Source organism: Littorina saxatilis, linkage group LG4 (assembly GCF_037325665.1).
Source record: "Littorina saxatilis isolate snail1 linkage group LG4, US_GU_Lsax_2.0, whole genome shotgun sequence".
NCBI classification, from domain to species: Eukaryota; Metazoa; Mollusca; class Gastropoda; order Littorinimorpha; family Littorinidae; genus Littorina; species Littorina saxatilis.
Genome location: NC_090248.1, coordinates 45,011,801 through 45,037,736, shown reverse-complemented (window position 1 = coordinate 45,037,736; position 25,936 = coordinate 45,011,801). Strand labels below are relative to the sequence as shown.

Here is a 25,936-nt window from a genome sequence, read left to right as displayed (position 1 = left end):
AGCCTCGTGCAATCTATTACGTCAAAGCAAAGAAACGTCACTCTGAAAGTATGGCGTGACGTGTTAGTTCTAAAGATTCATCGAGGGTAATTAGCGAGCGCAATTTTTTTCTTCTATAATGACGTTTGTCTCGGTGACTTTGGCATCATAAGCAGTGGAAAAAACAGGTCCCTGCCAGACTTGCTTGACATGACCTCATTTACATGATATACACACGTGTGATTTGAACGATTATTATCTCACGGGTGTCTCTCTCACGTATGTAGGATAAATAGAGAATACTACATGGCTTGCTGTGTCGTACCAGATTTACAAGAGTTGTTTTTTTAAATATTGAACTGCGAGCGAAAGCGAGCTGTTCACTATTTGAAAAAGCAACGAGTGTAAATCTGGTACGACACAGCAAGCCATGTAGTATTCTGTTTATCCTACATACTTTACTTACGTGTATTTTACTGAAAATGTCTTGCAGTCGAGGCAGCTAAATGAAAGACGCTTGTTTTGGAACCTCGATCTCTTCTAAAGCCTCGTGCAATCTATTACGTCAAAGCAAAGAAACGTCACTCTGAAAGTGTGGCGTGACGTGTTAGTTCTAAAGATTCATCGAGGGTAATTAGGAGCGCATTTTTGGCTCCACGTAAGTGTAGCCTATGCGATGATAAACTTTGTCTGTCTGTGCGTGCGTGCGTATGTATGTATGTATGTATGTGTGTATGTCTGTGGTAGAAACTTTAACATTTCCGAGTCTATGGATTACGTCAGTCTCGGTCAAAAGTGTTCGACGTGTGTGATAGAAACTATTTGAAGACGTCACATTATGACGTAAGAGGGTTAGACGTCACGCAAAGGAATTACTGAAAGTCTCGGTCATTGTTATTGTGAGCGGGCCGAGACTTCTTGGCAGATCCAGGGTCTCGCTTTCTTGCATAGTTTCACCTATGCTTACTGTGTGTGTGTGTGTGTGTGTGTGTGTGTGTGTGTGTGTGTGTGTGTGTGTGTGTGTGTGTGTGTGTGTGTGTGTGTGTGTGTGTGTGTGTGTGTGTGTGTGTGTGTGTGTGTATGTGTGACGGAGTGATTGAGTTTGTGTTACTGTTTGTCGATTTCTTACGTGAGCCTTGAAGGCTTCGCCTCTTGTTTGTTTCTATAATGACGTGAGGGGTTTTCAATTTGGGGGCAAAAAGGAAAAAAAAAATCGGGGGGGAATAATCTTCACGAAAGGAATCAGCAATAATGTTATGTTGAACTATACACATTCCGTATTTCATAGGTCACTTCTTGCCACTTTTACAAAACTATGTGAAGAAATATAACAAGTCGCGTAAGGCGAAAATACAATATTTAGTCAAGTAGCTGTCGAACTCACAGAATGAAACTGAACGCAATGCCATTTTACTCGTAGCATCGTCAGGCCACCGCTCATGGCAAAGGCAGTGAAATTGACAAGAAGAGCGGGGTAGTAGTTGCGCTAAGAAGGATAGCACGCTTTTCTGTACCTCTCTTTGTTGAGTCACTTGAGAAAAAGTGACTCTATGTAATCGGTCAGTGTTAGTCTGTCCGGCCGGCCGTCCGGCCGGCCGGCCGTCCGGCCGGCCGTCCGTAGACACCACCTTAACGTTGGACTTTTCTCGGAAACTATCAAAGCGATCGGGCTCATATTTTGTTTAGTCGTGACCTCCAATGACCTCTACACTTTAACGATGGTTTCGTTGACCTTTGACCTTTTTCAAGGTCACAGGTCAGCGTCAAAGGAAAAATTAGACATTTTATATCTTTGACAAAGTTCATCGGATGTGATTGAAACTTTGTAGGATTATTCTTTACATCAAAGTATTTACATCTGTAGCCTTTTACGAACGTTATCAGAAAAACAAGGGAGATAACTAGCCTTTTCTGTTCGGCAACACACAACTTAACGTTGGGCTTTTCTCGGAAACTATAAAAGTGACCGGGCTCAAATTTTATGTGAACGTGACTCATTGTGTTGTGAATAGCAATTTCTTCCTGTCCATCTGATGCCTCATATAATATTCAGAACAGCGAAAGTGACTCGATCGAGCGTTTGCTCTTCTTGTTTTAACTTTCTGTTATGGAGTGGTATAGCCCGGTTTTTAGACAATCATAAATGCCTCTACACAACTCTATAAATTTAGTATTTGTTTACAGACTTGAATGTAATCTGAATAGTTGTCCGCTACAGTAGCTTACAAGGCACAAGCGCACACGCACTCACACACGCAAAAACCTGGTGTTAAATGGATCTTGACACTGCCAAGACTAATTATTATTGTTTACAAAGCTTTTTACATCACAAAATCATTTCCGGGCTTCGACCAGTACCCTAGGCCGACAACACCGCAAGAAACTCTACAGTCCAAGACGCAGACACCTTTTGGCTCAAACAAAGCAGCTTAACAGGTAAGACGAATAGGTATTCTACTGTACGTTACCCTACTGCCATCTTTCGGCCCTCAAGATGTTGGTATGGCTGTAAGTCCTTCAGACGACTGACAAGGATGCACCAGTCCTCACGACACCGCCACAATTGCTTGACGTAGTCCTTGATCCTTCCAGTTCGTCTCGGCGGCTAACTGTAGAACTCTGCCAGCTCTCCATGCCATGGTCATGTACACCAAGCCGCAGTTGACTGGTTCAGTTCAGCCTCCGTCGATGAAACCCTCCAGTTGGAAACACTGTAAAGTTTATAGTCCATAAATCAACTTGTCTTTAGTTTCTTTCACTCGCACAATAAAAATACTCACTCGTCCAACATATTAAGCTGCATGAGCCAATATAATTATTTACACGTTAATTCCTGTTTTCTAAAACCAAGAAAACGTTACGTAAAACCCTCACATGTTTAAGCAGTGTAGCACAATGGCTTAGGCCTACACAATAACGTTAAACACAGAACCAGTCACTCTTCTCACATACGACAACATGACATGAAAATATAACCGGTTTCAAACATACCTCAAAAGAGTGTAAAGCCAACATTTAGTACAGTCGCCGGCCTGGCATGAATATGAAAATGGAAGATATCACGTAGACTGATAGGGAAAGTTCGTCAGTCTTCATCCTTCTTCAGTCAGATACCTAAAACAGGAGCCCGTCTGCTAACGTGTTACGAAAAACATGAGTCGAGCTTGGCTCCTTGACGGCGACTGATTTTACAAAGTCGTTCTTGCTATGACATTGCCAGTGAGCTGTCGCCTGCATTACTTGCACGTGAAAACCTTGTCAGTTACACAAAGGTTCAACTGCGGTCAACGCGACGGTATGCAGCCTATAGCCCTTTCCAATGTCTGACCATCGCTATAGTCTATTCTATTTACAACAATACACATTACCACAGATACGAGTAAACCGCTTCGTAACATCACCCCCTTTCCTCAAAAGAAAATGAATTGTTGAAAAAACGATGAAATTTTCTGAATCTCGATCAGAGATTATCCAAAAAGTCAAAAGAATTATATACAGGGGTCATGTTCAGAAGCTGTTTAAAAAAAATATCATGAATGAAACTCGAGTAAGACCTTGCAAGAATATGCCAGTCAACACATCAAATCAAAAATCAAATCAAATCTGAAAATGTTACTGGACAACAGGACAAACAAAACAATCATTCACACCCGTGTAAGCGCACGTGCCTTGAGATAGAAAACAATACTGCTAAAGGGTCAAACAAACAAACACTATTGGGCGCCAGATGTTATGGTCCCTTATTGGGCGCCAGATGTTATGGAGTGGTATAGCCCGGTTTTTAGACAATCATAAATGCCTCTACACAACTCTATAAATTTAGTATTTGTTTACAGACTTGAATGTAATCTGAATAGTTGTCCGCTACAGTAGCTTACAAGGCACAAGCGCACACGCACTCACACACGCAAAAACCTGGTGTTAAATGGATCTTGACACTGCCAAGACTAATTATTATTGTTTACAAAGCTTTTTACATCACAAAATCATTTCCGGGCTTCGACCAGTACCCTAGGCCGACAACACCGCAAGAAACTCTACAGTCCAAGACGCAGACACCTTTTGGCTCAAACAAAGCAGCTTAACAGGTAAGACGAATAGGTATTCTACTGTACGTTACCCTACTGCCATCTTTCGGCCCTCAAGATGTTGGTATGGCTGTAAGTCCTTCAGACGACTGACAAGGATGCACCAGTCCTCACGACACCGCCACAATTGCTTGACGTAGTCCTTGATCCTTCCAGTTCGTCTCGGCGGCTAACTGTAGAACTCTGCCAGCTCTCCATGCCATGGTCATGTACACCAAGCCGCAGTTGACTGGTTCAGTTCAGCCTCCGTCGATGAAACCCTCCAGTTGGAAACACTGTAAAGTTTATAGTCCATAAATCAACTTGTCTTTAGTTTCTTTCACTCGCACAATAAAAATACTCACTCGTCCAACATATTAAGCTGCATGAGCCAATATAATTATTTACACGTTAATTCCTGTTTTCTAAAACCAAGAAAACGTTACGTAAAACCCTCACATGTTTAAGCAGTGTAGCACAATGGCTTAGGCCTACACAATAACGTTAAACACAGAACCAGTCACTCTTCTCACATACGACAACATGACATGAAAATATAACCGGTTTCAAACATACCTCAAAAGAGTGTAAAGCCAACATTTAGTACAGTCGCCGGCCTGGCATGAATATGAAAATGGAAGATATCACGTAGACTGATAGGGAAAGTTCGTCAGTCTTCATCCTTCTTCAGTCAGATACCTAAAACAGGAGCCCGTCTGCTAACGTGTTACGAAAAACATGAGTCGAGCTTGGCTCCTTGACGGCGACTGATTTTACAAAGTCGTTCTTGCTATGACATTGCCAGTGAGCTGTCGCCTGCATTACTTGCACGTGAAAACCTTGTCAGTTACACAAAGGTTCAACTGCGGTCAACGCGACGGTATGCAGCCTATAGCCCTTTCCAATGTCTGACCATCGCTATAGTCTATTCTATTTACAACAATACACATTACCACAGATACGAGTAAACCGCTTCGTAACACTTTCTGAGCGTGTTTTTAATCCAAACATATCATATCTATATGTTTTTGGAATCAGGAACCGACAAGGAATAAGTTGAAAGTGTTTTTAAATTGATTTGGAAAATTTAATTTTGATAATAATTTTTATATATTTAATTTTCAGAGCTTGTTTTTAATCCCAATATAACATATTTATATGTTTTTGGAATCAGCAAATGATGGAGAATAAGATAAACGTAAATTTGGATCGTTTTATAAATTTTTAATTTTTTGTACAATTTTCCGATTTTTAATGACCAAAGTCATTAATTAATTTTTAAGCCACCACGCTGAAATGCAATACCGAACCCCGGGCTTCGTCGAAGATTACTTGACCAAAATTTGAACCAATTTGGTTGAAAAATGAGGGCGTGACAGTGCCGCCTCAACTTTCACGAAAAGCCGGATATGACGTCATCAAAGACATTTATCAAAAAAATGAAAAAAACGTTCGGGGATTTCATACCCAGGAACTCTCATGTCAAATTTCATAAAGATCGGTCCAGTAGTTTAGTCTGAATCGCTCTACACACACACACACACACACGCACACACGCACACACGCACATACACCACGACCCTCGTTTCGATTCCCCCTCGATGTTAAAATATTTAGTCAAAACTTGACTAAATATAAAAATGGGAAAAAATGTAGGGCCTACACATGTGAAAATGTCCGTCGTGTCACGGACAAGTTTTGTAATTTTTTTTATGATAAATTTAATCAGTCAGCCCATTTCTTTTCAGTTACACAACACACAGATCAGCTTTCAATGGAATAAATCAAAATATGTGGGTTTTTTTTTTTTTTAAAGAAAGTGCATTGATTACAGAAAATAATAGAGTAGAACGAAAAAGTAATAAATCACAGCACACGTCAACACACATAAAACTGAAACAAATGCACACATTTATGTGAAACTTTTTTTTTACTAGTAACTCTAAACGATGGCAACAAGCACCCAAAACCCTTGATTATGAAACAACATCTTTGGTTTGCAAATTAAGCCTTAGTGTGCAGTGTGACACGATGGACACGCTCGTGACACGATGGACACGCTCGTGACGCGATAGACATTTGCACATACAAAAGGAAGCAAGTTTGAAAATTACATTTTTTTAAAATTGGGTATTAAACTAAGCAAACAAAAAGCAGAATTGGAATGCCTTTCCACTTGGCATTTTTATAAAACTGAACGAGTCAAGAGGAACGACTGAAAAAGTGTAAAGGTAACCGTCTTTGAACTTAATGTCTGTTATGATAGCGAGCTCTAGGTTGAGTGAACACATCATACTGCAACGGGGTGTGTCTCCGAAAAAGCTTCTCTTGCACATGATTCCATACAAATAGATCTACAGTGTAATGATCAGAGAAGCCATCTTTTTGAACTGGCTCAGAGATGACAGCCAGAATATCTCCATGGGGGTACCATAGTGTGTCCTTCATTCTTGGTGAAAAAAAACAATTGTCCTTTCCAAGTTGGTGCAAGCAGTCCACCAGGTATTCTCCATTGTCAACGTCTACCATTAGACCAGGATATGCCATCTTGTCGTAAGCGACAAACACCCAACGCCCAAGATAATCTTCCGGCCGAATTCCTTCTACACTCTTCAAAAAAAGTTAAGGATAACTTTTTTACAAGCACGCCACACATAACAGACAAGACCGAATTCTTTCTTTTTAAAAAAATTATATAATTGAACAACCAAGGAGTAATGACAAAGCAAAGACCGAACGCGGCAGCGACAATTTAGCTAGAGTGTGTCAAACGTGACAACCCTCGAAAATGGAATTCACAAAAATGTGAATCAGTGTCAATAACGCGTGTGCCCTCCGTTGTGTGCCAGACATTCAACACATCATTGGCGCATGGAGTGGATCAGGTTGCATATGAATGCTCTGGGAACTCCATTCCACTCCTGCTGGAGCCATTGCAGCAGTTGACCCAGATTGGCAGGAGGAGGGTGATGTTGCTGTACCCGACAACAAAGCTCGTCCCACATGTGCTCTATGGGGTTCAGGTCCGGGCTGTTGGCTGGCCACAGCATCCTGTTGACCCTGGCCTGCTGGATGAAGGTGTTTACAGCTGCAGAGCGATGGGGAGGTGCGTTGTCATCCTGAAGAACCCCACGAGGGCCGATCGCTTGGAGGGTTGGAACGACCAGGGGTTCCAGGATCTCATTCTGGTAGCAGACACCGGTCAAGTTGCCCACCACATGGTACAGAGGTGTCCTTTGACGTGTGCTGATCCCTCCCCAGACCATCACAGAGCCTCCGCCAAAACAGCGCCTTCTGCGATGCGCTCTCCGCGACGCCTCCACACTCGGATGCGACCATCAGCAGGTTCCAAGCAAAAGTGGGACTCATCTGTAAACAACACCTGAGCCCACTGCTGACGTTGCCACCTCACATGTTGAGTGCACCAGGCTCGGCGAGCTGCTCGGTGATTAGCAGTCAGGGTTGTCCCTCGGACTGGACGCCTTGCACGCAAGCCAAAGTTGTGTAAGCGGTTTCGGATCGTCTGACCACTAACAACAGTGTTGGTGGTAGCTTGTAGGCGTTGCCTAATGTTGTTTGCCACAGCCATTCTTTGTTGCATGGCCTGCCTCTGAATGAAGCGATCCTCTCTTTGTGTGGTGGCTCTGGGCCGACGAGAACGTTGTCGCTCCTGCACTCTTCCAGCTGCGTGGAATCTCTGTTTTAGTCTAATGATGACAGAGAGAGCCACTGCAAACCTCTGGGCCACTTGCCTGGCAGCAACACCGTCTGGTAGCCATCCTATTGCCCTTCCTCTATCCAAATCGCTCAGTTTTCTTCGTGGGGGCATGTTGCTACTGTGCATAATTGTGTCAGCGTGTCAACCTTTAAACACAAGGTGGTGAGCGATGTTAATAGCCAGGACCCTGTTGTAGCACGTGCATCACAATCTTTTGCCCTGGCATGCGTTCCGCAAACTTCATGGGGCTATAAAAAACCACCCTTTTTCTTCCAAAGTGCAGAAACTTTTGAGAAGTCACACAAAGGGAAATAACTCTGCCTGCCAAACAAAATTCTAGGTCAAGCCATGTCGTACCAGATTTACACGAGTTGATCTTTTTAAATATTAGCAGTCAGGCCCGGCTTCGCCCGGGTGTTTCTGCTCTCCCCTCTCTCAGAAACCTCTCGAATCTTATTCCAATGTGGATAAGAAAAATGACAGTGTGAGCTCATACATTTGGATGTATAGGCAAGGCAAGTTTCTATTTGGTTCAACGTGTTCTTCGTGATTTGTTTACCCCTTCTCACACCCACTGTAGTTACCGTCTGATCAAAGCACGCATACCTCATGAGTGAGCGCGTCATACCTTTTTGAACAGGGGAGAGAAATCTGTAAATTCTCGTGATCTTTCACTGAGGCGATCGTTTCGTAAACATTATTCGCGATGATCTGGAAGGCAGGGAGGGGGAGCAGGGGGCAGGGTTAGTGTGTGTGTGTGTGTGGGGGGGGGGGGGGGGGGGGGCGGCGGGATGATAGCGGGCGGGGGGTAACCCTTGAGAATGACACGGTATACTGGTTTGATGAGAGTTACCTCCCTTCCGTGGGTGACAAAGCATGACTTACCTCCCTTGCACTATATAGACTGTATTGATAGATGGGGAGGGTAATTATCCGAGGAAGGAAACAATGTCTGGAGAAACTAAAACCCAGGTGCACATTTGTGGGTCCAGGGCAGTGTGCATGCAAAATATCTTGTGCTTATCTTTTGCCATCTCTGAGGTATGGCGACCACAGACAGACAGACACACACACACACACACAGACAGACAGACACTCTCTTTTATTTATATGTATGAACTACGAGCGAAAGCGAGCTGTTCACTATTTGAAAAAGCAACGAGCGTAAATCTGGTACGACACAGCAAGCCATGTAGTAGGGGAAGGGCTCCTAATATGGACCACTTTTTGTTTCATGCTGATAACTAGCTTGTTTTCTTGCGAAGAAGTTTTATTTTGTGTTTGGTAGTCCTTCTCTCTTAGGTCAACCGTTAGGCCTAATTAGAGTGAAATAGCTTTGATAGATATTCAGCAAAAATTAAATACAGAACAAATCACAAAGAGTCCATATTAGGAGCCTGGGCGCCTAATATGGACCAGTCAAGCGGCCTTCACGAATCACTATAAAAAGCCCCCTATACTTCAAAATAACATGACACAACTTAGTGTTCAAGTCAGACTAATTAAAATATGCTTTAGATTTATCTGTTTCGGGTTGATGAGAGCATTACTTGAAGCACACCAGGAAAGTAAAGAAGCTTATCAAAAACAGAGTGAAAATAAGTGAAATTATCAACTTCCACGAAAAGAAAACTATTTGTTATATTTCTTTTAAATCTCGAGGGCGAGTTATAGGTTATTTCCCGTAAGCTTCTTAATGAATGAATGAAATAAGCCTTTAGCTTTTATTTTCTTCGATTTGTTGAAGGTGGTCCATATTAGGGGACTCACACATACTTTGATATTTTGGTATTATTTTTTTGTTTGCAGGAGAAATTCAGGGTCAAGACTGCTAAATTGTAACAAATACGGTCTTAGCTGTCATTTATAGCAATTTTTGTGTGATAAAAGCGTTAGCTGTGCACAGAAACGAGTTCGTTCTAGGCCGCAAATTTAGAGTGAACCATGCCAAAAGTGAAAAAAAGAGAAAAAGCCTAACGGTTTTGAGGTTTGTGTTTCTGCAACTGTTTTGACATGTGCAAGTTGTCCAAAGAGGGTGAATACAGCCAATGAAATTGTTTTGAGCGCTCTAGCGCCGTTAGTTTGTCAGAACAGGAGGTGGTCCATATTAGGAGCCGGTCCATATTAGGAGCCCTTCCCCTATTCTGTTTATCTTACATACTATACTTACGTGTATTTTACTGAAAATGTCCTGCAGTCGAGGCAGCTAAATTGAAGACGCTTGTTTTGGAACCTCGATCTCTTCTAAAGCCTCGTGCAATCTATTACGTCAAAGCAAAGAAACGTCACTCTGAAAGTGTGGCGTGACGTGTTAGTTCTCAAGATTCATCGAGGGTAATTAGCGAGCGCAATTTTTTTTCTCTATAATGACGTTTGTCTCGGTGACTTTGGCATCATAAGCAGTGGAAAAACAGGCCCCTGCCAGACTTGCTGACATGACCTCATTTACATGATATACACACGTGTGATTTGAACGATTATTATCTCACGGGTGTCTCTCTCACGTATGTAGGATAAATAGAGAATACTACATGGCTTGCTGTGTCGTACCAGATTTACACGAGTTGTATTTTTAAATATTGAACTGCGAGCGAAAGCGAGCTGTTCACTATTTGAAAAAGCAACGAGTGTAAATATGGTACGACACAGCAAGCCATGTAGTTTTCTGTTTATCCAACATACTGTACTTACGTGTATTTTACGGGAAATGTCCTGCATTCGAGGCAGCTAAATTGAAGACGCTTGTTTTGGAACCTCGATCTCTTCTAAAGCCTCGTGCAATCTATTACGTCAAAGCAAAGAAACGTCACTCTGAAAGTGTGGCGTGACGTGTTAGTTCTAAAGATTCATCGAGGGTAATTAGCGAGCGCAATTTTTTTCTTCTATAATGACGTTTGTCTCGGTGACTTTGACATCACAAGCAGTGGAAAAACAGGCCCCTGCCAGACTTGCTTGACATGACCTCATTTACATGATATACACACGTGTGATTTGAACGATTATTATCTCACGGTGTATCTCTCACGTATGTAGGATAGTTGTCAGTAAGTACTGGTGTCACATGACTGATGTGAACCAGTTGATTGGCTAATGGCGATGCGCTAAAAGGCTGTTAGCGCACTCCAGAGTGCGCTAACTTTTCCACAGAGCGTATTCTTCCGCCCTTTGCCTAAGCGAGACTGTGCTCTCATCCTCAGAATTAATTAATGACATGTAGCTTATATTATCCACAATACCAAATGACTATAAATTCCCTGCTTCTCAATTAAAGCAGAAGTGGTTTTTTTCTGACACATTGCATGTGCCTGTGCCACAGTGCCACAGATCTAAAAATAGAAGCCGCTGTATTTCATCTCATTTTTGCCGACTAGCATAGATTCTTCTCATATGCCGTGTTAGTGGCATGTAACTTATCATCCACATTACCAAATGATGAGTTAGTATACAATTCCCAGCGGCTAACAGAAAACAAAAGTGTTATTCCGATAACGTACCAGCTACTGAGCTAGACCAGCATTTGGAAGACTGACTCGATCGACTCTGTCATACGTAGCAGACTACTGAAATACGACTGCATCAGTTCAGTAAATGAATGGTTTCCGAATTATTATTTCAAGGCAAGAACAATCGTAATCGAAAACGTGTAGGGTTCAGAACGTTCTTACCATATACAGTGCAATGTAAATTTTGTTTTTGATGTTTGGTCTTCGTTGTGGTGGTTGTAAGATTTTGATGTGTTTAACCAACGAGATACAATGCTATTTGGGACATGGTAATAATTGGTTGCCGGTATGGACGATATTCTGTGCTGTTACGCGGGTTTGAGATTGTTGGCAGGGGTGAGCAAAAGTGTGACCGACTCAGCGCAGAGATGATCGAAGAGATTGTTTCGTAGTCTATTAGTGTTGTGACGAGCGTTGGCTAATGGTAACGAGTACATAATTTATGTGTGTAGTTGTATTTGACCATACAATGCTGAGCCTTCAAACAGAACATTATTCAAATCAGTAGGCTGAATAACACTGAGTACGCCGTCTGCTGACGCCGGTTGGTGCACAGAGTCATTTGTCAAACCTGAAAAGAACAACAACGCAGCCAGCGCGGCAATTGCCGTGCACTGACGACCACGCACCGGATCAAAAACAGCACAACCTTGATGTAAATTTGCAAGTAAACTTCTCCTTACCATCGTTGCTGTTGAAAACTGGCGCGTTCACTGACTTTGAAGCAAATACGTAGTCTTGGGCCCAAAGACTGAAGACCAAAGTGCTTTACCCCACTTCTGACCCGAATCACCCCCCTCCTGCTAGGTACACGTGCACTCAAGTTAACCTCTGCTTTGACTTGTGTGCCAGGAGTCGGATGGGAGAGAGAGAGAGAGAGAGAGAGAGAGAGAGAGAGAGAGAGAGAGAGAGAGAGCGAGCGAGAGAGAGAGAGAGAGAGACACACACACACATAGACAGATATGAGACAGACATAGAAAGACAGAAGCGGAGAGACTCAGAGGGAGACACAGACAAAGACATACATACAGAGAGAGAGAGAGAGAGAGAGAGAGAGAGAGAGAGAGAGAGAGAGAGAGAGAGAGAGAGAGAGAGAGAGAGAGAGAGAGAGAGAGAGAGAGCTCAGAACTCAGAATTTTTATTGTAAACCACACTGTTGTGTTTGTACAAGGGGGGAGTAGAGTTTCCATTTCAATGTATACTCTCTCAGAGACAAGTAAGAACAAGTGCATATACAGTGCTAAGGGTTGAAACATATCGATCGGAAATCATTTACACACATTCATTTTAGCCTAGCAGTTGCTGTCGATGCCTGAATGCATAAAATGTATACCGGGAGAATGCCCACAACCTACTTTTGTTTTGTGTTAGTAGTATCTGCATTGACGAGTTTTCGAGTTGACCAATTTCAAAGACATTTCCCAAGTAAGTTTCTTTTATATCATAGTATATTGGGCACTTAAAAAGAAAGTGGTGCTCGTTTTCGTGAGGGTATCTGCAAAGTGGGCAAACATGGGAACCGTTAGCAGAGTATCTCTGTTTGTTGCACATCAAGGGTGAAACCCCAAGTCTGAATTTTGTGAACACTTTTTGAATATATGGATTGTCTATTTGGTCAAGAGAGAGAGAGAGAGAGAGAGAGAGAGAGAGAGAGAGAGAGAGAGAGAGAGAGAGAGAGAGAGAGAGAGAGAGAGAGAGAGAGAGAGCCTGTAACTGATCTCGTGAGAACGGTAACAAAACGAGACATGTCAGCTCTCCGAACACAAACATTTCATCTCACACGGCATCATTGCAGAGCGCCTAGAACTGTACCCACGGAATATGCGCAATATAAGCGTCCTATTGATTGATTGATTGATTGACATGATTGCAGTAGATGACCGCTCCTGCGGCCATCAATAATTTAGTGTGTGCAAGTTTGTGACTTTTGTTTAGACACACGTGTTGCTGCTCGTAACGCTGGATGTAACAGCTAAGCAGATCTTGAGTTATCATTTTCATTCGTGATATGAGCATTTGTTTAAAACTATAACGCAAAGTGATTGTTGTGGTTAGTTTTCATGTTCCATTCTGGCGAGGCACTTGCATACACACGAACGTGTCTGTGTCACAGAGAAAGGTACACGGAGAGTATCGTCATTTGTGCACAGCAACAATCCTACTAGCATTCTCATACCAAGTGATCAAATACTGCTATTTCTCATGAGGAACAGACTCAGTACAGGGTAAAGTAACTACAGTAAAAACACCCACCCCCTACTTTTGGGCGTAAGGGGGGTGGGCAATTACAAGGTAGTTAACGATACAGATCATTTCTAGATTGTCTCAGTTCAGGACTTAAGTCAGTTTAGTGCCACTGCAGATTAAGATCAGTGGGCGGCACCAACATTGCTTTTTTCGGATTTTTCTCTCGCTCACAAAGCAATGAAACTTTCAGTGAAATAAGGTTTCTGCAGTATTCTTTGCACAGGCACAATGTTGCACATGCCAAAGCGAGACGTGTGCAACCGCAAGGCATATTCTTTTGAAGAACACCCACATGAGGTCAGTTCCATGCCGGCAGCAGAAGCAGGTTCCGTGGTGAGAAGTGTGTGTTGAAGGAAAATAGTGTCGGGTTCTGATCTTCTTAACTCCCAACCACTCTCCTGAAACGGTGGAATATGTTCGAGTGTTTCACTTCTCTTCCAGATCAATGTACATCAACCGGAAAAAAACCGATTCCCCATGTGTTGTAGTTCACGTGATCACATTCTGCGAAGTATTGGAGCATCTCATCAAATGAAGAGAGAAACAAAAGTCAGTCACTGTCTCGAAGTGATCGTGTGAAGCGCAAAAGAATAAACACCAGTTGCATGTAGGTTCTCCAGAACTGACATTTTGTTCAAAATCTGTCGGCGATGGAACGTCGTACCGATTCATAGTTTCAACCTACAAACTGCGACCTAAAATGTGACCCTCCACCACGAAATGAGTCGCATGTCACCTCGCGCGGTTCTGCGCTAGGCTTGATATAAGTCCGGGGAGTGTCTGGTAACTGTGTGTGGGTCACCTTAGTCACAGGCTTATAACTCAAACAGTTTTCGCTCTTTTCTAAAACGGGTTTCACCACTGGATAGAGCATAAAAAACTCTTTATGAAAATGTAAAAATATGAAAATCATGCAAAGGTGACATGCGACTCATTCCGTGGTGGAGGGTCACAAATGTGGTCCGATCGTCAAACAATGCGTGGAAGATTTTATTTTAAAGCCTTATTGCTTGTTTAGACATACATTAAACGGATGAAATTAACCACAGATAGAACTCCAAAAGCATCATTGCCTCCTGTTTTGTTGGGTGTTTTTATTTACAGAAATTTCTTCCACGCGATATATTCGATGATTTGTCTCACGAAGCCATCATCAACATAAACAAGCGATCCCCCATATCAATATATGTGCAATCTGGCGTATTCTGGGAGTATTTGACTTTTTTTTATTTTTTATATACTGTTCAAAAAAAGAAACGCATAGTTGCTACTTGCCAAATTTGTTTTATTTTTCGAAAAAATTAACAGAAAATCCAATATTTAGATTATTTGTTTGAAATTTGGTATGGACACAGTTGAATGCACACACAGTTCATTTGCATCTTCAAATCAATCAGTCAATCAATACGATTGGGTGCCGAGGCTGTCAAGTCAGTAGGGGGTGTGACTGCCTTGAGCAGCAACAACTGCCCGGCACCTTCTGGGCATGGACTGGATCAGATGCCGGATATCTTGCTGTGGGATGGTGTCCCACTCCTCCTGAAGTGCCTGCAATAGATCGCGGTGATTTGCCGGCGCTTCTTCTCGCCTGCGCACACGTCTGTCCAATTCATCCCAGAGGTGTTCTATCGGGTTCATGTCTGGCGACATGGATGGCCAGGGAAGCACCTGGACATGGTGGTCGGTGAGGAACTGGGTGGTGAGTCGTGCTGTGTGCGGGCGAGCGTTGTCCTGCTGGAATATGGCATCCTGGTCAGCCAGAAGAGGAAGGGCGTTTGGGCGCAGAATTTCCTCCACGTATCGCTGGGCAGTTATGCGCCCTTGGACGTGCACCAGGGTGCCCCTTCCAGCGGTATTGATCGCCCCCCACACCATGACGCCTCCACCACCATGAACGGGTGCCTCATCCACACAGTTGGGCGCGTAACGTTCGTTTACTCTCCGGTAGACCCTCCTCCGATCATCATGTCGCTGGAGCATGAAGTAGGACTCGTCGCTGAACCACACGTGTCTCCAGTGATTCCGGACGGTCCAGCGAAGGTGCTGGTTGCCCCACTGCACTCGGTTCTGGCGATGGCGGCGGGTGAGGACAGCTCCTCTGTGAGGTCTGCGAGCTCTCAAACCAGCTTCATGCAGGCGGTTCTGCACGGTCTGGTCCGATAATCGGTGTGGCCCGGGGAGAGCCTGGACAGAAGATGAGGCCGACAGGAAACGATTCCGGAGGTGGCGGAGCCGTATGAAGCGGTCGTGAGCAGCAGTTGTCGCCCTTGGTCTTCCCGCTCGTGGCAAGTCAGCAACGGAGCCAGTGGCTTGAAACCTGACCCACAGTCTACTGATGGTGCTCTGGGACACGTGGAAGTGCCTGGCGATTGCACTTTTACTTTGGCCTGCTTGTAAACGACCCAATGCAATTTGGCGGTCTTCTCTGCTCAATCGGGCCATCTTTCGTCGCTGAATTGTCGTCTGATTTCTTTGTGGCGAACAATCCGCTTTTATGGGTTTTGGAAGACATGGTGAGAGCTCAATATTCCCCGAGTTTCACGAGATTACACTGAAGCATGACGAGTGGTCATGCCAAATGAGCAATTTTGACATTGTAGCCACTGATAACGCATGCGTCACGTGCAGAGCTCACTTGTGGCAATGGACGAAAGGTCGACGACCAAATAAACATTTTCTGCAGTTTGGTGGATATCCTTGTAGCCATATAACTAAATTAACCAAATATTACAAGCTATGCGTTTCTTTTTTTGAACAGTATATATACATATAATATTTTTATTTTTTTTACCCTTGGAGGAGGAACTTGGTCAGGCCTGGGGGGGGGGGGGAGTCCGGGTAACAGGAACCCCTCCTCCGGCCCTGCTCACGGGTGCATTTAGCATAACTGTAACTCATACTGTTAGTTGCTAATACATAAAACGGTGCAGAGGGGAATACAATCGTAAAATATCGAAAGGGTCTTCACAAAGGGTGTTCACGGTCTAGCCCTCACGAGAAGAGCAGGACACATTGATCAAGTCTATTTTGGAAATACTTTCCGCTTGAAAAGGTAACTTCTTGGTCAACCAGGAAGTTGGAATCTCGCCAAACCCTTGAATTACAAGTTTTGATTGGATTTGTGCTGCGACAAAGAAGAATAGCTTCCATCGTCAATGTTGAGTAGGCGCAATGTTTAAATCGACGGTGTCGATTGTTATGCTAATGCTGCTTGTTAGAATTAGACTTACAAAATACTGGCACAGAAGCAAACAGGAACAGAGGTGTAGGTGTGTGTGTGTGTGTGTGTGTGTGTGTGTGTGTGTGTGTGTGTGTGTGTGTGTGTGTGTGTGTGAGAGAGAGAGGGAGAGAGAGAGAGACAGAGAGAGAGAGAGAGAGAGAGGGAGAGAGAGAGATTGAGAGAGATAAAAGAGAGAGAGAGAGAGAGAGAGAGAAAGAGAGAGAGAGGGAGAGAGAGAGAGAGATAGAGAGAGATAGAGAGAATTGAATTGAATTGAATTGAATTGAATTGAATTGAATTGAATTGAACTTTATTTAACAAGGATTAAGATTTAAGGCTACGCCTTTTCTTACAATCTGTCCTTGAGACGCATAGACACACAATTATATGATTAAAAAATTAAAAATTAAAAAGTTAACCAACAAAAGGAGGTCAGAAAACTTCAGCACGTGATAATAAAGATGATGATGATGATGAATGATGATGATGATGATAATGATGATGATGAAGATAGGCATGAAGAGCATACACATGTGGTTATTCATAAAATCAAATGCATACTATGCAGGTAATTATAAATACAAGCTGGTAGCAATCGAACATGTAGCAATAGTACAACAAAAATATGTTCAGAACATACAATGCACAGCATATCTTTGACGTAATACTAAGTGTGGTAAATCAAAAGGCGTTAAACTACTCAGACATTAAGTGGTTTTTAACACATTTTTTACAACTTTTTAATGACTTTAAGTGCTTAAAGGCACAGTAAGCCTCCCGTAAACCATCACAGATACGGTCAGGCTTTTACACACAGTACAAACACCCTTTCATTTAAACACTCACCGATTGAGAACATCCTAGGTGCCCTCCGTAAAGAGCGAACAATTTTCAAATTTATTTTTGCGTGGTTTATCTTACCCCTGAGCCATCGTGAACCCGTGTGATCCAGTTTCCCTTTTTCACAATGTAGTCGTCAGTTAGTCATTTGAATGCGACTTGATGTCAGCTTATCTACAATAGCACGTTTTTATGCACGAAACAAACGGCTGTGGTTCACAAGAACTCTAGCGATGGCTTTTGACTGTTGAGAGGAACGGCGATATGCCGCATAAACCGTCGTCTGCTACGACCCTTGCGTGACCCTGTTTCCGGGCTTTTCTTTTTTCAAACTTTCACAACTTCGAATTGCACTGATCTTGTCTTGTTGAAAACACGCTGTCAATTTATTATTTAGATTTTAAAAGTTAGGTCTAGCGCAAAAACGCACCACGGTCCAAAAACTTTCTGATTATCATCGATCCACGGCTATCGCCAGTTTAAGGGAAGTAACTCATTTTTGACCTGAGTTCAGGATGGGTCCAAAACGTGTTCGAGACAATCTGCAAAATTAATTCTTTAAAAATTGCTCGCTCTTTACGTAGGGCACCTAGGATGTTCCCGTTTGGTGAGCGTTCAAATGGAAGGGTGTTTGTACTGTGTGTAAAAGCCTGACAGTATCTGTGATGGTTTACGGGAGGCTTACTGTCCGGGCGTGATTTCCGGGATATTCATAACAGCCGTCCAGCACCAAAACGAGGCGCCATTGTTGTAAAGGGCCAAGTCCACGAAAATAAATTCTTTGAAAATTTCTCACGCTCGACAGAAAGCAGCCAGGATGTTCCCGTTCGGTGAGCGTTTAAATGGAAGTATGCTTGTACTGTATGTAGACGCTCGGGGAGCTCTGTGATGGTTTACGGGAGGCTTACTGTGCCTTTAAAGGATGGAAGCGAATTCCAAACAGAGAGAGAGAGAGAGAGAGATAGAGAGAGAGAGAGAGAGAGAGAGAGAGAGAGAGAGAGAGAGAGAGAGAGAGAGAGAGAGAGAGAGAGAGAGAGAGAGAGAGAAACGCACGCGTGCCAAGGAGGTGAGAAAAAGCGATACAAGGACAAGGACAAACATACTGACAGTGTGACTGAAGTATATGGGTTCATCGATAGAGAGAGAGAAATAGAGAGAGAGAGAGAGAAAGAGAGGGGGAGGGGAAGAGAGAGAGAGCGAAAGAGAGAGAGAGAGAGATAGAAAGAGAGCACAACAAAAAAATAAGAGAGAGAGAGACTTTCAGACGGACACAAAGAGAGACAGACAGATATAATTGATGGTGTGTGTGTGTGCTAGTGACTTTAAGTCTCCGTGTGTGTGAACGAGTGTATGTGCGCCTTGAGTCGCCTGTTGGTGAGATATGTGCGCGTTATAAATATTCGTATTATTATTATTATTATAAAAAGAGATAGAAAGCACACAAAACTAACCCTTACCCTACATTTCAACTGCGGCTACCCAGCAAAAACACCATAAAAACCCTGGATTTTTTGCTGTTTTTCAGGATTGTTGTCGCTTTCCTTTACACGTTGGATCAGCCTAACTGCGCGGCGGATTTGAACGAAATTTGTATGACTTGTTAGGTAAGACACCAAATAAACCTTTTGGTGTAAAAAATGCAAAATATTATTCAGTTTAAGTCACCGTTTTGACGGTTGAAGGTGAATCATGCCGTCAAAAAACGCCATTTTTTTAGGGTAGGCGTGGTCACGGACATGTGACGTCATACCCAAATATTGCTCAGATTCAAGAAACACATTTTTAAGCAGAAGAAAGACTGATCTTCAAATACACGTATATTTCTGACCCAAAAATTGCTGTTTAACGTCTGGGGTATACCACTGAAAAAATATCCTTAACTTTTTGGGCTCAGTGTAACTCCTGAAAATATGTGAGGAGTATACATGGTGCTTACGTCGAGGCCAGGCAATGTTGACTAGATTGACGCATAACGAGGGCTGAAAGGACTGGGACGATATTACATTTTGACGTGTGTCTATTTTATACTCAGCGCAACGGGAAAAACCCTGCTGTCAACAACCTATAAGCACAGTTGCCAAAGAACAGTTACAGGTTGGTGTTCGAGTGTATGTGAAAGTGTTTTGACAGTAGGATTTAAGTGTTAAAACAGCTCCCGTTCTAAGACATCTCAATTACGTTTGTTTTCTTCTTTCCTTTTCGTTCTTTGTTTCTGGTGAACCTGTTGACATTGCAGACAGGTTGTGCTTAGAATTGAAAACGTGACCGTATCCTAGCTGTGCCTTTGCTCAAACAGCTAGAGAGATGGAAAAGCGTAAAGGCCCTCCGGACGAAGGTGCAGATTTGAACCGAGACAAGGACAATGACGGAGACGAAGGATTGGAACTGTTGGACGTTACAGGAACAAGTGGACAAAATCAGTTAACTTCACCACAACGCACAACCACGGCCTCTAACGTTTTTCTTCTCCGGTCACTCGATGCTTCAATGATGGGAAATTCGCAGACTGGGTTTGTCGGTTTCGGTGGTGGTGAAAGGGTGATAGTGATGGACTCTCGTGGCCTAAATTTCCTGAATTCTTGGAGCCAAGGCCCTGGTTTGCCAGGCAGTGTCCACAGCCAACAAATATCTGTCGAAAATCTGTCGCCATTAGTTTCATTGTCGAGCAGAGGTTCACGCGCAGGGGACAGCAGTCAAATGCCACATTTTGTGCCTCCTGGAACGCAAGGCAACTTCCCAGCTTACCCAGGAACCTATGGCCCAGCGTGTCCCCCAAACGGTCAGTGCGGTATGCCTTTCCAAAACTACCCTGCTCCAGGCCCCTCCGTGCCTTATGGCCCTGGTCCCTATGGGCCTACCAGCCTTCCAGACCAAGTCAGCCAACATCCATATGATTTCCAGGGGCCCCAGCAGTATATTCACTCACAGGGATATCATGATAATATTCAAGGCGCGCCTATGAGAGGAATACCGCCACAGTCTTACAATTACGGTAAGTTGTTTACACAATTGTCCTAGTGTTTTTCATTTTTTTCATTTTTTACATATATCGCGCGGAGGACGTTAGTCCACATTTAATAGTGAAATCAAATGAGCGATCTTTGTGCTTGCTTCCACTGACCGTCTGTTCGACAGTCATCTATATCCGAGTTCAGGGCCGGACCAAATGAGTTGTAAGGGGGGGGGGGGGGGGTTCCTCCTTTTTTGGGGGGGCAAATCAGCGAAGTGGCGAAGCCACAAGCGCGCGCCTGCTGCTCCCCCGGAAAATTTTTGAAAAACGGTTAAAATCTGTGCAATCTGGTGCATTCTGGGCCTTGTTTTGAGGGTTAAGAGCAGCATTGTTTTGGTGCTAAAACTAGTAAAAGTCAAAGCAAGGTACATGCTTTTTCCAGGGGTGGGGTTCCGGAACCCCTGGAACCCCCCCCCCCCCTGGGTCCGGCCCTGGAGTTGTTTAAAATGTCATTGCTAGTTAATACAGATTTAGACTCGCAAAGATTTTGAGTTCCCGTTCAGAATAATGGATTGACATTCCACTGTGACAAAAGAGCAGTGAAGAGGCAGACATGAGACAGACAGTGATACAGACAGACCAGGTAACCCACACTACTGCACACAGGCCCAGACACATAGACTCAGACCGGAGAGAAATAGAGAGAGAGAGAGAGAGAGAGAGAGAGAGAGAGAGAGAGAGAGAGAGAGAGAGAGAGAGAGAGAGAGAGAGAGAGAGAGAGAGAGAGAGAGAGAGCTGCAACAGCTGTACGCTCTCGCGTAGGATCAATATATCGGTAATAGTAATACGCATATTAGATTCACGACACGAGCTCTCTCTCTCTCTCTCTCTCTCTCTCTCTCTCTCTCTCTCTCTCTCTCTCTCTCTCTCTCTCTCTCTCTATCTATCTATATATCTCCGTCTGTGCGTGTGTGTGTGTGCCTGTGTGTGTGTGTATGTGCGTGTGTGTCTGTGTGGTTGTATGCGTGTGTGTGTGTGACTGTGTGTGTATGTGACGGTGTGTGTGTGTGTGTGTGTGTGTGTGTGCATGTGTGTGTGTGTGTGTGTGTGTGCGTGCGTGTGTGCGAGGACGCAACTCTGTCTCTATCTCTGTCTCTGTCTGTCTGTCGGTCTGTCTGTATCTCTCTCTCTCCCTCTCTCTCTCTCTCTCTCTCTCTCTCTCTCTCTCTCTCTCTCTCGTATATTGAAGTCTATTCTCAGAAAGGGCCAAGGTGACTCATAAGGGAGGGGTAATCAAAAGTGCACATGACTAGCGTTGCACAACAGCCAGAAAATCGATATGAGATTACGCCTGGAATTTGTGTCAGTACGTGTATTATTTGTGTGTAGTTTGAAAGCTCTAAGTACCACTGAGATCAAAGACTAGACTCTTCCCTCCGGTCCCGCTGGACAATAATTGTACAGTCTGTTCAAGTGGCTAGGGGAGGACGTTTTTAATTATTAAAAAAAAATAAAAGCAACTTTTACATAGTGCTTAAGAAGAAAAGTTGATCAAGACGATTAGTGCTATATTGTGTTAAACGGATTAGATGCTATCACTGACCGTTTTTGCTCTACCCTCGTACATTTTTGAGAGATACGACCAAAAATGGGTAATTGTCCCTACTAGTATGGGTTACAGTTATGCTAAATGTACCCGTAAGCATACAGTTTCACTTTTATATTCAGTTATGTTTTGGTAGAAAAACATATACTAGAAGTTTCTATGCTCCCCAAAAATTAACAACCCCCACGCATTTCGGTACTGAACTGACACTGTCACCTGCTGCATGTATGGAGGGCAGTCAATCGAATCAGTCGACTTCCAAATGCTGCATAGTCTAGCTCGAAATCTGTAAAAAAAAAAAAAAACACTTCTGCTTTTAGCCGCGGGGAATTTTTGGGTCAAGCATCATTGTTTGGTAATGTAGAGACGATAAGCTACATGTCACTAACAGAGAGGATGAGAAGAATCTTCTCAAATGGAAAGAAGAAGCACAGGCACATGAATACGCTCTCTGGGTTTGTTAGCGCATTGCCATTGGCCAATCAACTGTTTCACATCACTCATGTGACACCAGTACTTATACACTGACAATTATTATTATTATTATTTAAGTTATTGAGACATCCCAGTGCACTAAGGGATTTATAGAGCAAATCGAGAACATTCATTATTGAACGAAGCGCGTAGCGCTGAGTTCAATAATTATTTTCGAGATTTGCTCTATAAATCCCTTGGTGCACTGGGATTGTTTCAATAACGATATTGTCAGTACCGCCAGAGAAACAAGTCGCGTAGTCCGCCGCTCGTGCTAAACGCAGTGAAACTGACGAGACTGTTTAGCGCGGAAGTAGTTTCGCTGTGCTGCATAGCACGCTTTTCTGTACCTCTCTTCGTTTGAACTTTCTGAGCGTGTGTTTAATCCAAACATATCATATCTATATGTTTTTGGAATGAGGAACCGACAAGGAATAAGATGAAATTGTTTTTAAATCGATTTCGGAAATTTGATTTTGATCATAATTTTTATATTTTTAATTTTGAGAGCTTGTTTTTAATCCGAATATAACATATTTATATGTTTTTGGAATCAGAAAAATAATGAAGAATAAGATGAACGTAAATTTGGATCGTTTTATAAAAAAAAAATTTAATTACAATTTTCTGATTTTTAATGACCAAAGTCATGAATTAATTTTTAAGCCACCAAGCTGAAATGCAATACCGAAGTCCGGCCTTCGTCGAAGATTGCTTTACAAAAATGTCAATCAATTTGATTGAAAAATGAGGGTGTGATCGTGCCGCCTCAACTTTTACAAAAAGCCGGATATGACGTCATCAAAGACATTTATCGAAAAAATGAAAACAACATCCGGGGATATCATACCCAGGAACTCTCATGTCTAATTTCATAAAGATCGGTCCAGTAGTTTACTCTGAATCGCTCTACACACACACACGCTTGGTCAAAACTTGACTAAATGTAAAAAGAAGATTCAAAACGCACATTTTGCTACGCGCATTTGAATAGGCATAACTGTGTGGTCAGGTTGTGTAAGATCTACTTTTGTGTGGGCTGTCTCAAGTGTGTCGTGCTTTCGTCACACGCATATTAATTTCTGTTGGTAAATTCCAGTGTAGCGTAAAGCTAAAAAGTGATGATCTTTCATAGACACCTCATTTGAACTCGGAGAAAGAACTGTGCTCTTAGTTATGTGTGATTCGAAACCTTCAGCTCACTTCGACGGATTGACTGTGCAGAGTAGCGCCCCTTGAATTGACTCCAAGGAATGGTCGACGGTTAGCACATTTTCAAAATAAATGTGGTATGTTTCTCGTGTTGTATCTTCACTCATCGGGGAGTCTGGTACTAAATATTGACGGTAAGAATGCTCTGAACCCTACACGCATAATATCCCCATCGTTTTTTCGTTCACATTTGCCCTACATGTTAATTTGCTGAGCGGGGTGTATGTCGTCTGCTGAGTCTGCACGCATGAGGCAGGCTGGTAATAAATCTTATACATGTTCATGGTAAGAACGTTCTGAACCCTACACGTTTTCGATTCAGATTGTTGTTGCCTTGAAATAATAATTTGGAAACCATTCATTTACTGAACTGATGCAGTCGTATTTCAGTGTAGTCTGCTACGTATGACAGTCGAGTCAGTCGACTTCCAAATGCTTGTCTAGCTGGTACGTTATCGGAATAACACTTGTGTTTTCTGTTAGCGGCTGGGAATTGTATATTAACTCATCATTTGGTAATGTGGATAATAAGCTACATGCCACTAACACAGCATATGAGAAGAATCTATGCAAGTCGAAAATGAGATGAGACACAGTGGCTTCTATTTTTAGATCAGTTGGTTTCACTGTGGCACAGGCACATGCAATCTGTCACAAAAAACCCACTTCTGCTTTAATTGAGCCCCAGGAAATTTATGGTCATTTGGTATTGTGGAGAACATAAGCTACATGTCATTAATTAATTCTGAGGATGAGAGTACAGTCTCTCTTAGGCAAAGGGCAGAAAAATACGCTCTGTGGAAAAGTTAGCGCACTCCAAGAGTGCGCTAACAGTTTCAAGCGCATCGCCATTAGCCAATCAACTGGTTCACATCAGTCATGTGACACCAGTACTTACTGACAATTATTATTATTATTATACCACACGTTTACTGTTGGATTCGCCTCGATTGAAAAGATTTTCGCAAAACAGAGCTCAAAAGGTTGAACAAAGTCAACATCGGTCGTCGCTTTTCGCCTGTTGCCATCTGTTTGTCCCCTTCCGATTACATTCGATTCAGAAGTAGAAGTTGGTGTTAACCATATAACCTAATTTGGAGTTGCCACATCAAGATCATCATATTAAGTGACCGTACTCAGAATATCGTGAGAGAAAATCTCGCAAAATGGTGAAATTCGTGCTATTTTAATTGTTTTTGTGTATAACATAAATTTGTGCTCATGATCTGTCATCCAGCCATGGTCGACGAGAAGTAACTTTGTTATTTCTATTATCTCCCATGGGTCTGAACCTACTTTCACGATTTCACATTGCGATCAAACTTGATGGCCCCGGATAGAATATTGGGTAGAACATTCTCAAAAAACGGGAGCATTCATTTAATTCTTTTTCATTTTTTCAGCTTCAAAACAGATGGCTATTGTATGAATTTTAGCTTTATTCATATCTCCAAAGTTTCACTTGAACATTGTACTGCCCTACATTCATGGGGTGGAGTTTTTCAGTCTAAAAATGTTGTATGCTAGAAATTAACTGCATATTTATTGGGATGGTGCAGTCAGTGGGGATGTCATTGTTGATTTTTCTTTTCTTTTGTATTTTCTTTTATGTCGCTAGAACCCTTGAACATTTTACAGATGTTGACAAATAATTTGAAAAACACTAAGTAGAGATATTACAACTGCCCCCAGCAAACTCGGGTACTGACATTTGCTAAAACGTACGATATAATCAGTGAAATGAATCTGAACAGGAAGAAGACCGGGGCCTGGTTTTACAGCGGATCCGAATGCGAACACTGCGAGATATGGGTTTCCTTACGCCACCAATCACCATCAGCAAGGCTTCTGGCAAAATCCACATGGAGCACCTCCTCAAGGTCAACCGAATGTCCTTCAACAAGGTAACGTGCCTCAAGTACAACTGGTTAGCATTTCTAGAGTTACTGTTCTATGTTCTCTTCGTATACCAGGCGTCCCTCAAAAAAGTAACGATCCTCAAGTACAACTGGTTAGCAATTTTAGAGTTACTGTTCTATGTTCTCTACGTATACCAGGCGTCCCTCGACAGGGTAACGTACCCCCAGTACAACTTGTTAACATTTATAGAGTTACTGTTC

At 42.9% G+C, this 25,936-nt stretch overlaps 1 protein-coding gene and 1 long non-coding RNA gene across 3 annotated transcripts in view; one reads left to right on the top strand and one right to left on the bottom strand.

The window, feature by feature from the left end:
* Nucleotides 1-2,248: 2,248 nt before the first annotated feature.
* LOC138964861 (uncharacterized) lies at nt 2,249-5,040 on the bottom strand. The gene is made up of 3 exons (XR_011455231.1): nt 4,623-5,040; nt 2,971-4,342; nt 2,249-2,690 (listed from the first exon to the last, which is right to left on the bottom strand). It is a non-coding gene; the product is annotated as an uncharacterized lncRNA (long non-coding RNA).
* Nucleotides 5,041-19,590: 14,550 nt separating this feature from the next.
* LOC138964855 (uncharacterized) overlaps nt 19,591-25,936 on the top strand; it is a 36,339-nt gene continuing 29,993 nt past the window's right edge. For both annotated transcript variants that reach the window (XM_070336915.1, XM_070336914.1), the window contains exons 1-2: nt 19,591-20,566; nt 25,571-25,720. In XM_070336915.1, coding sequence (XP_070193016.1) covers nt 19,879-20,566; nt 25,571-25,720 — 838 coding nt within the window. In that variant the 5' untranslated portion in view covers nt 19,591-19,878. The remainder of the gene's footprint in view (nt 20,567-25,570; nt 25,721-25,936) is intronic.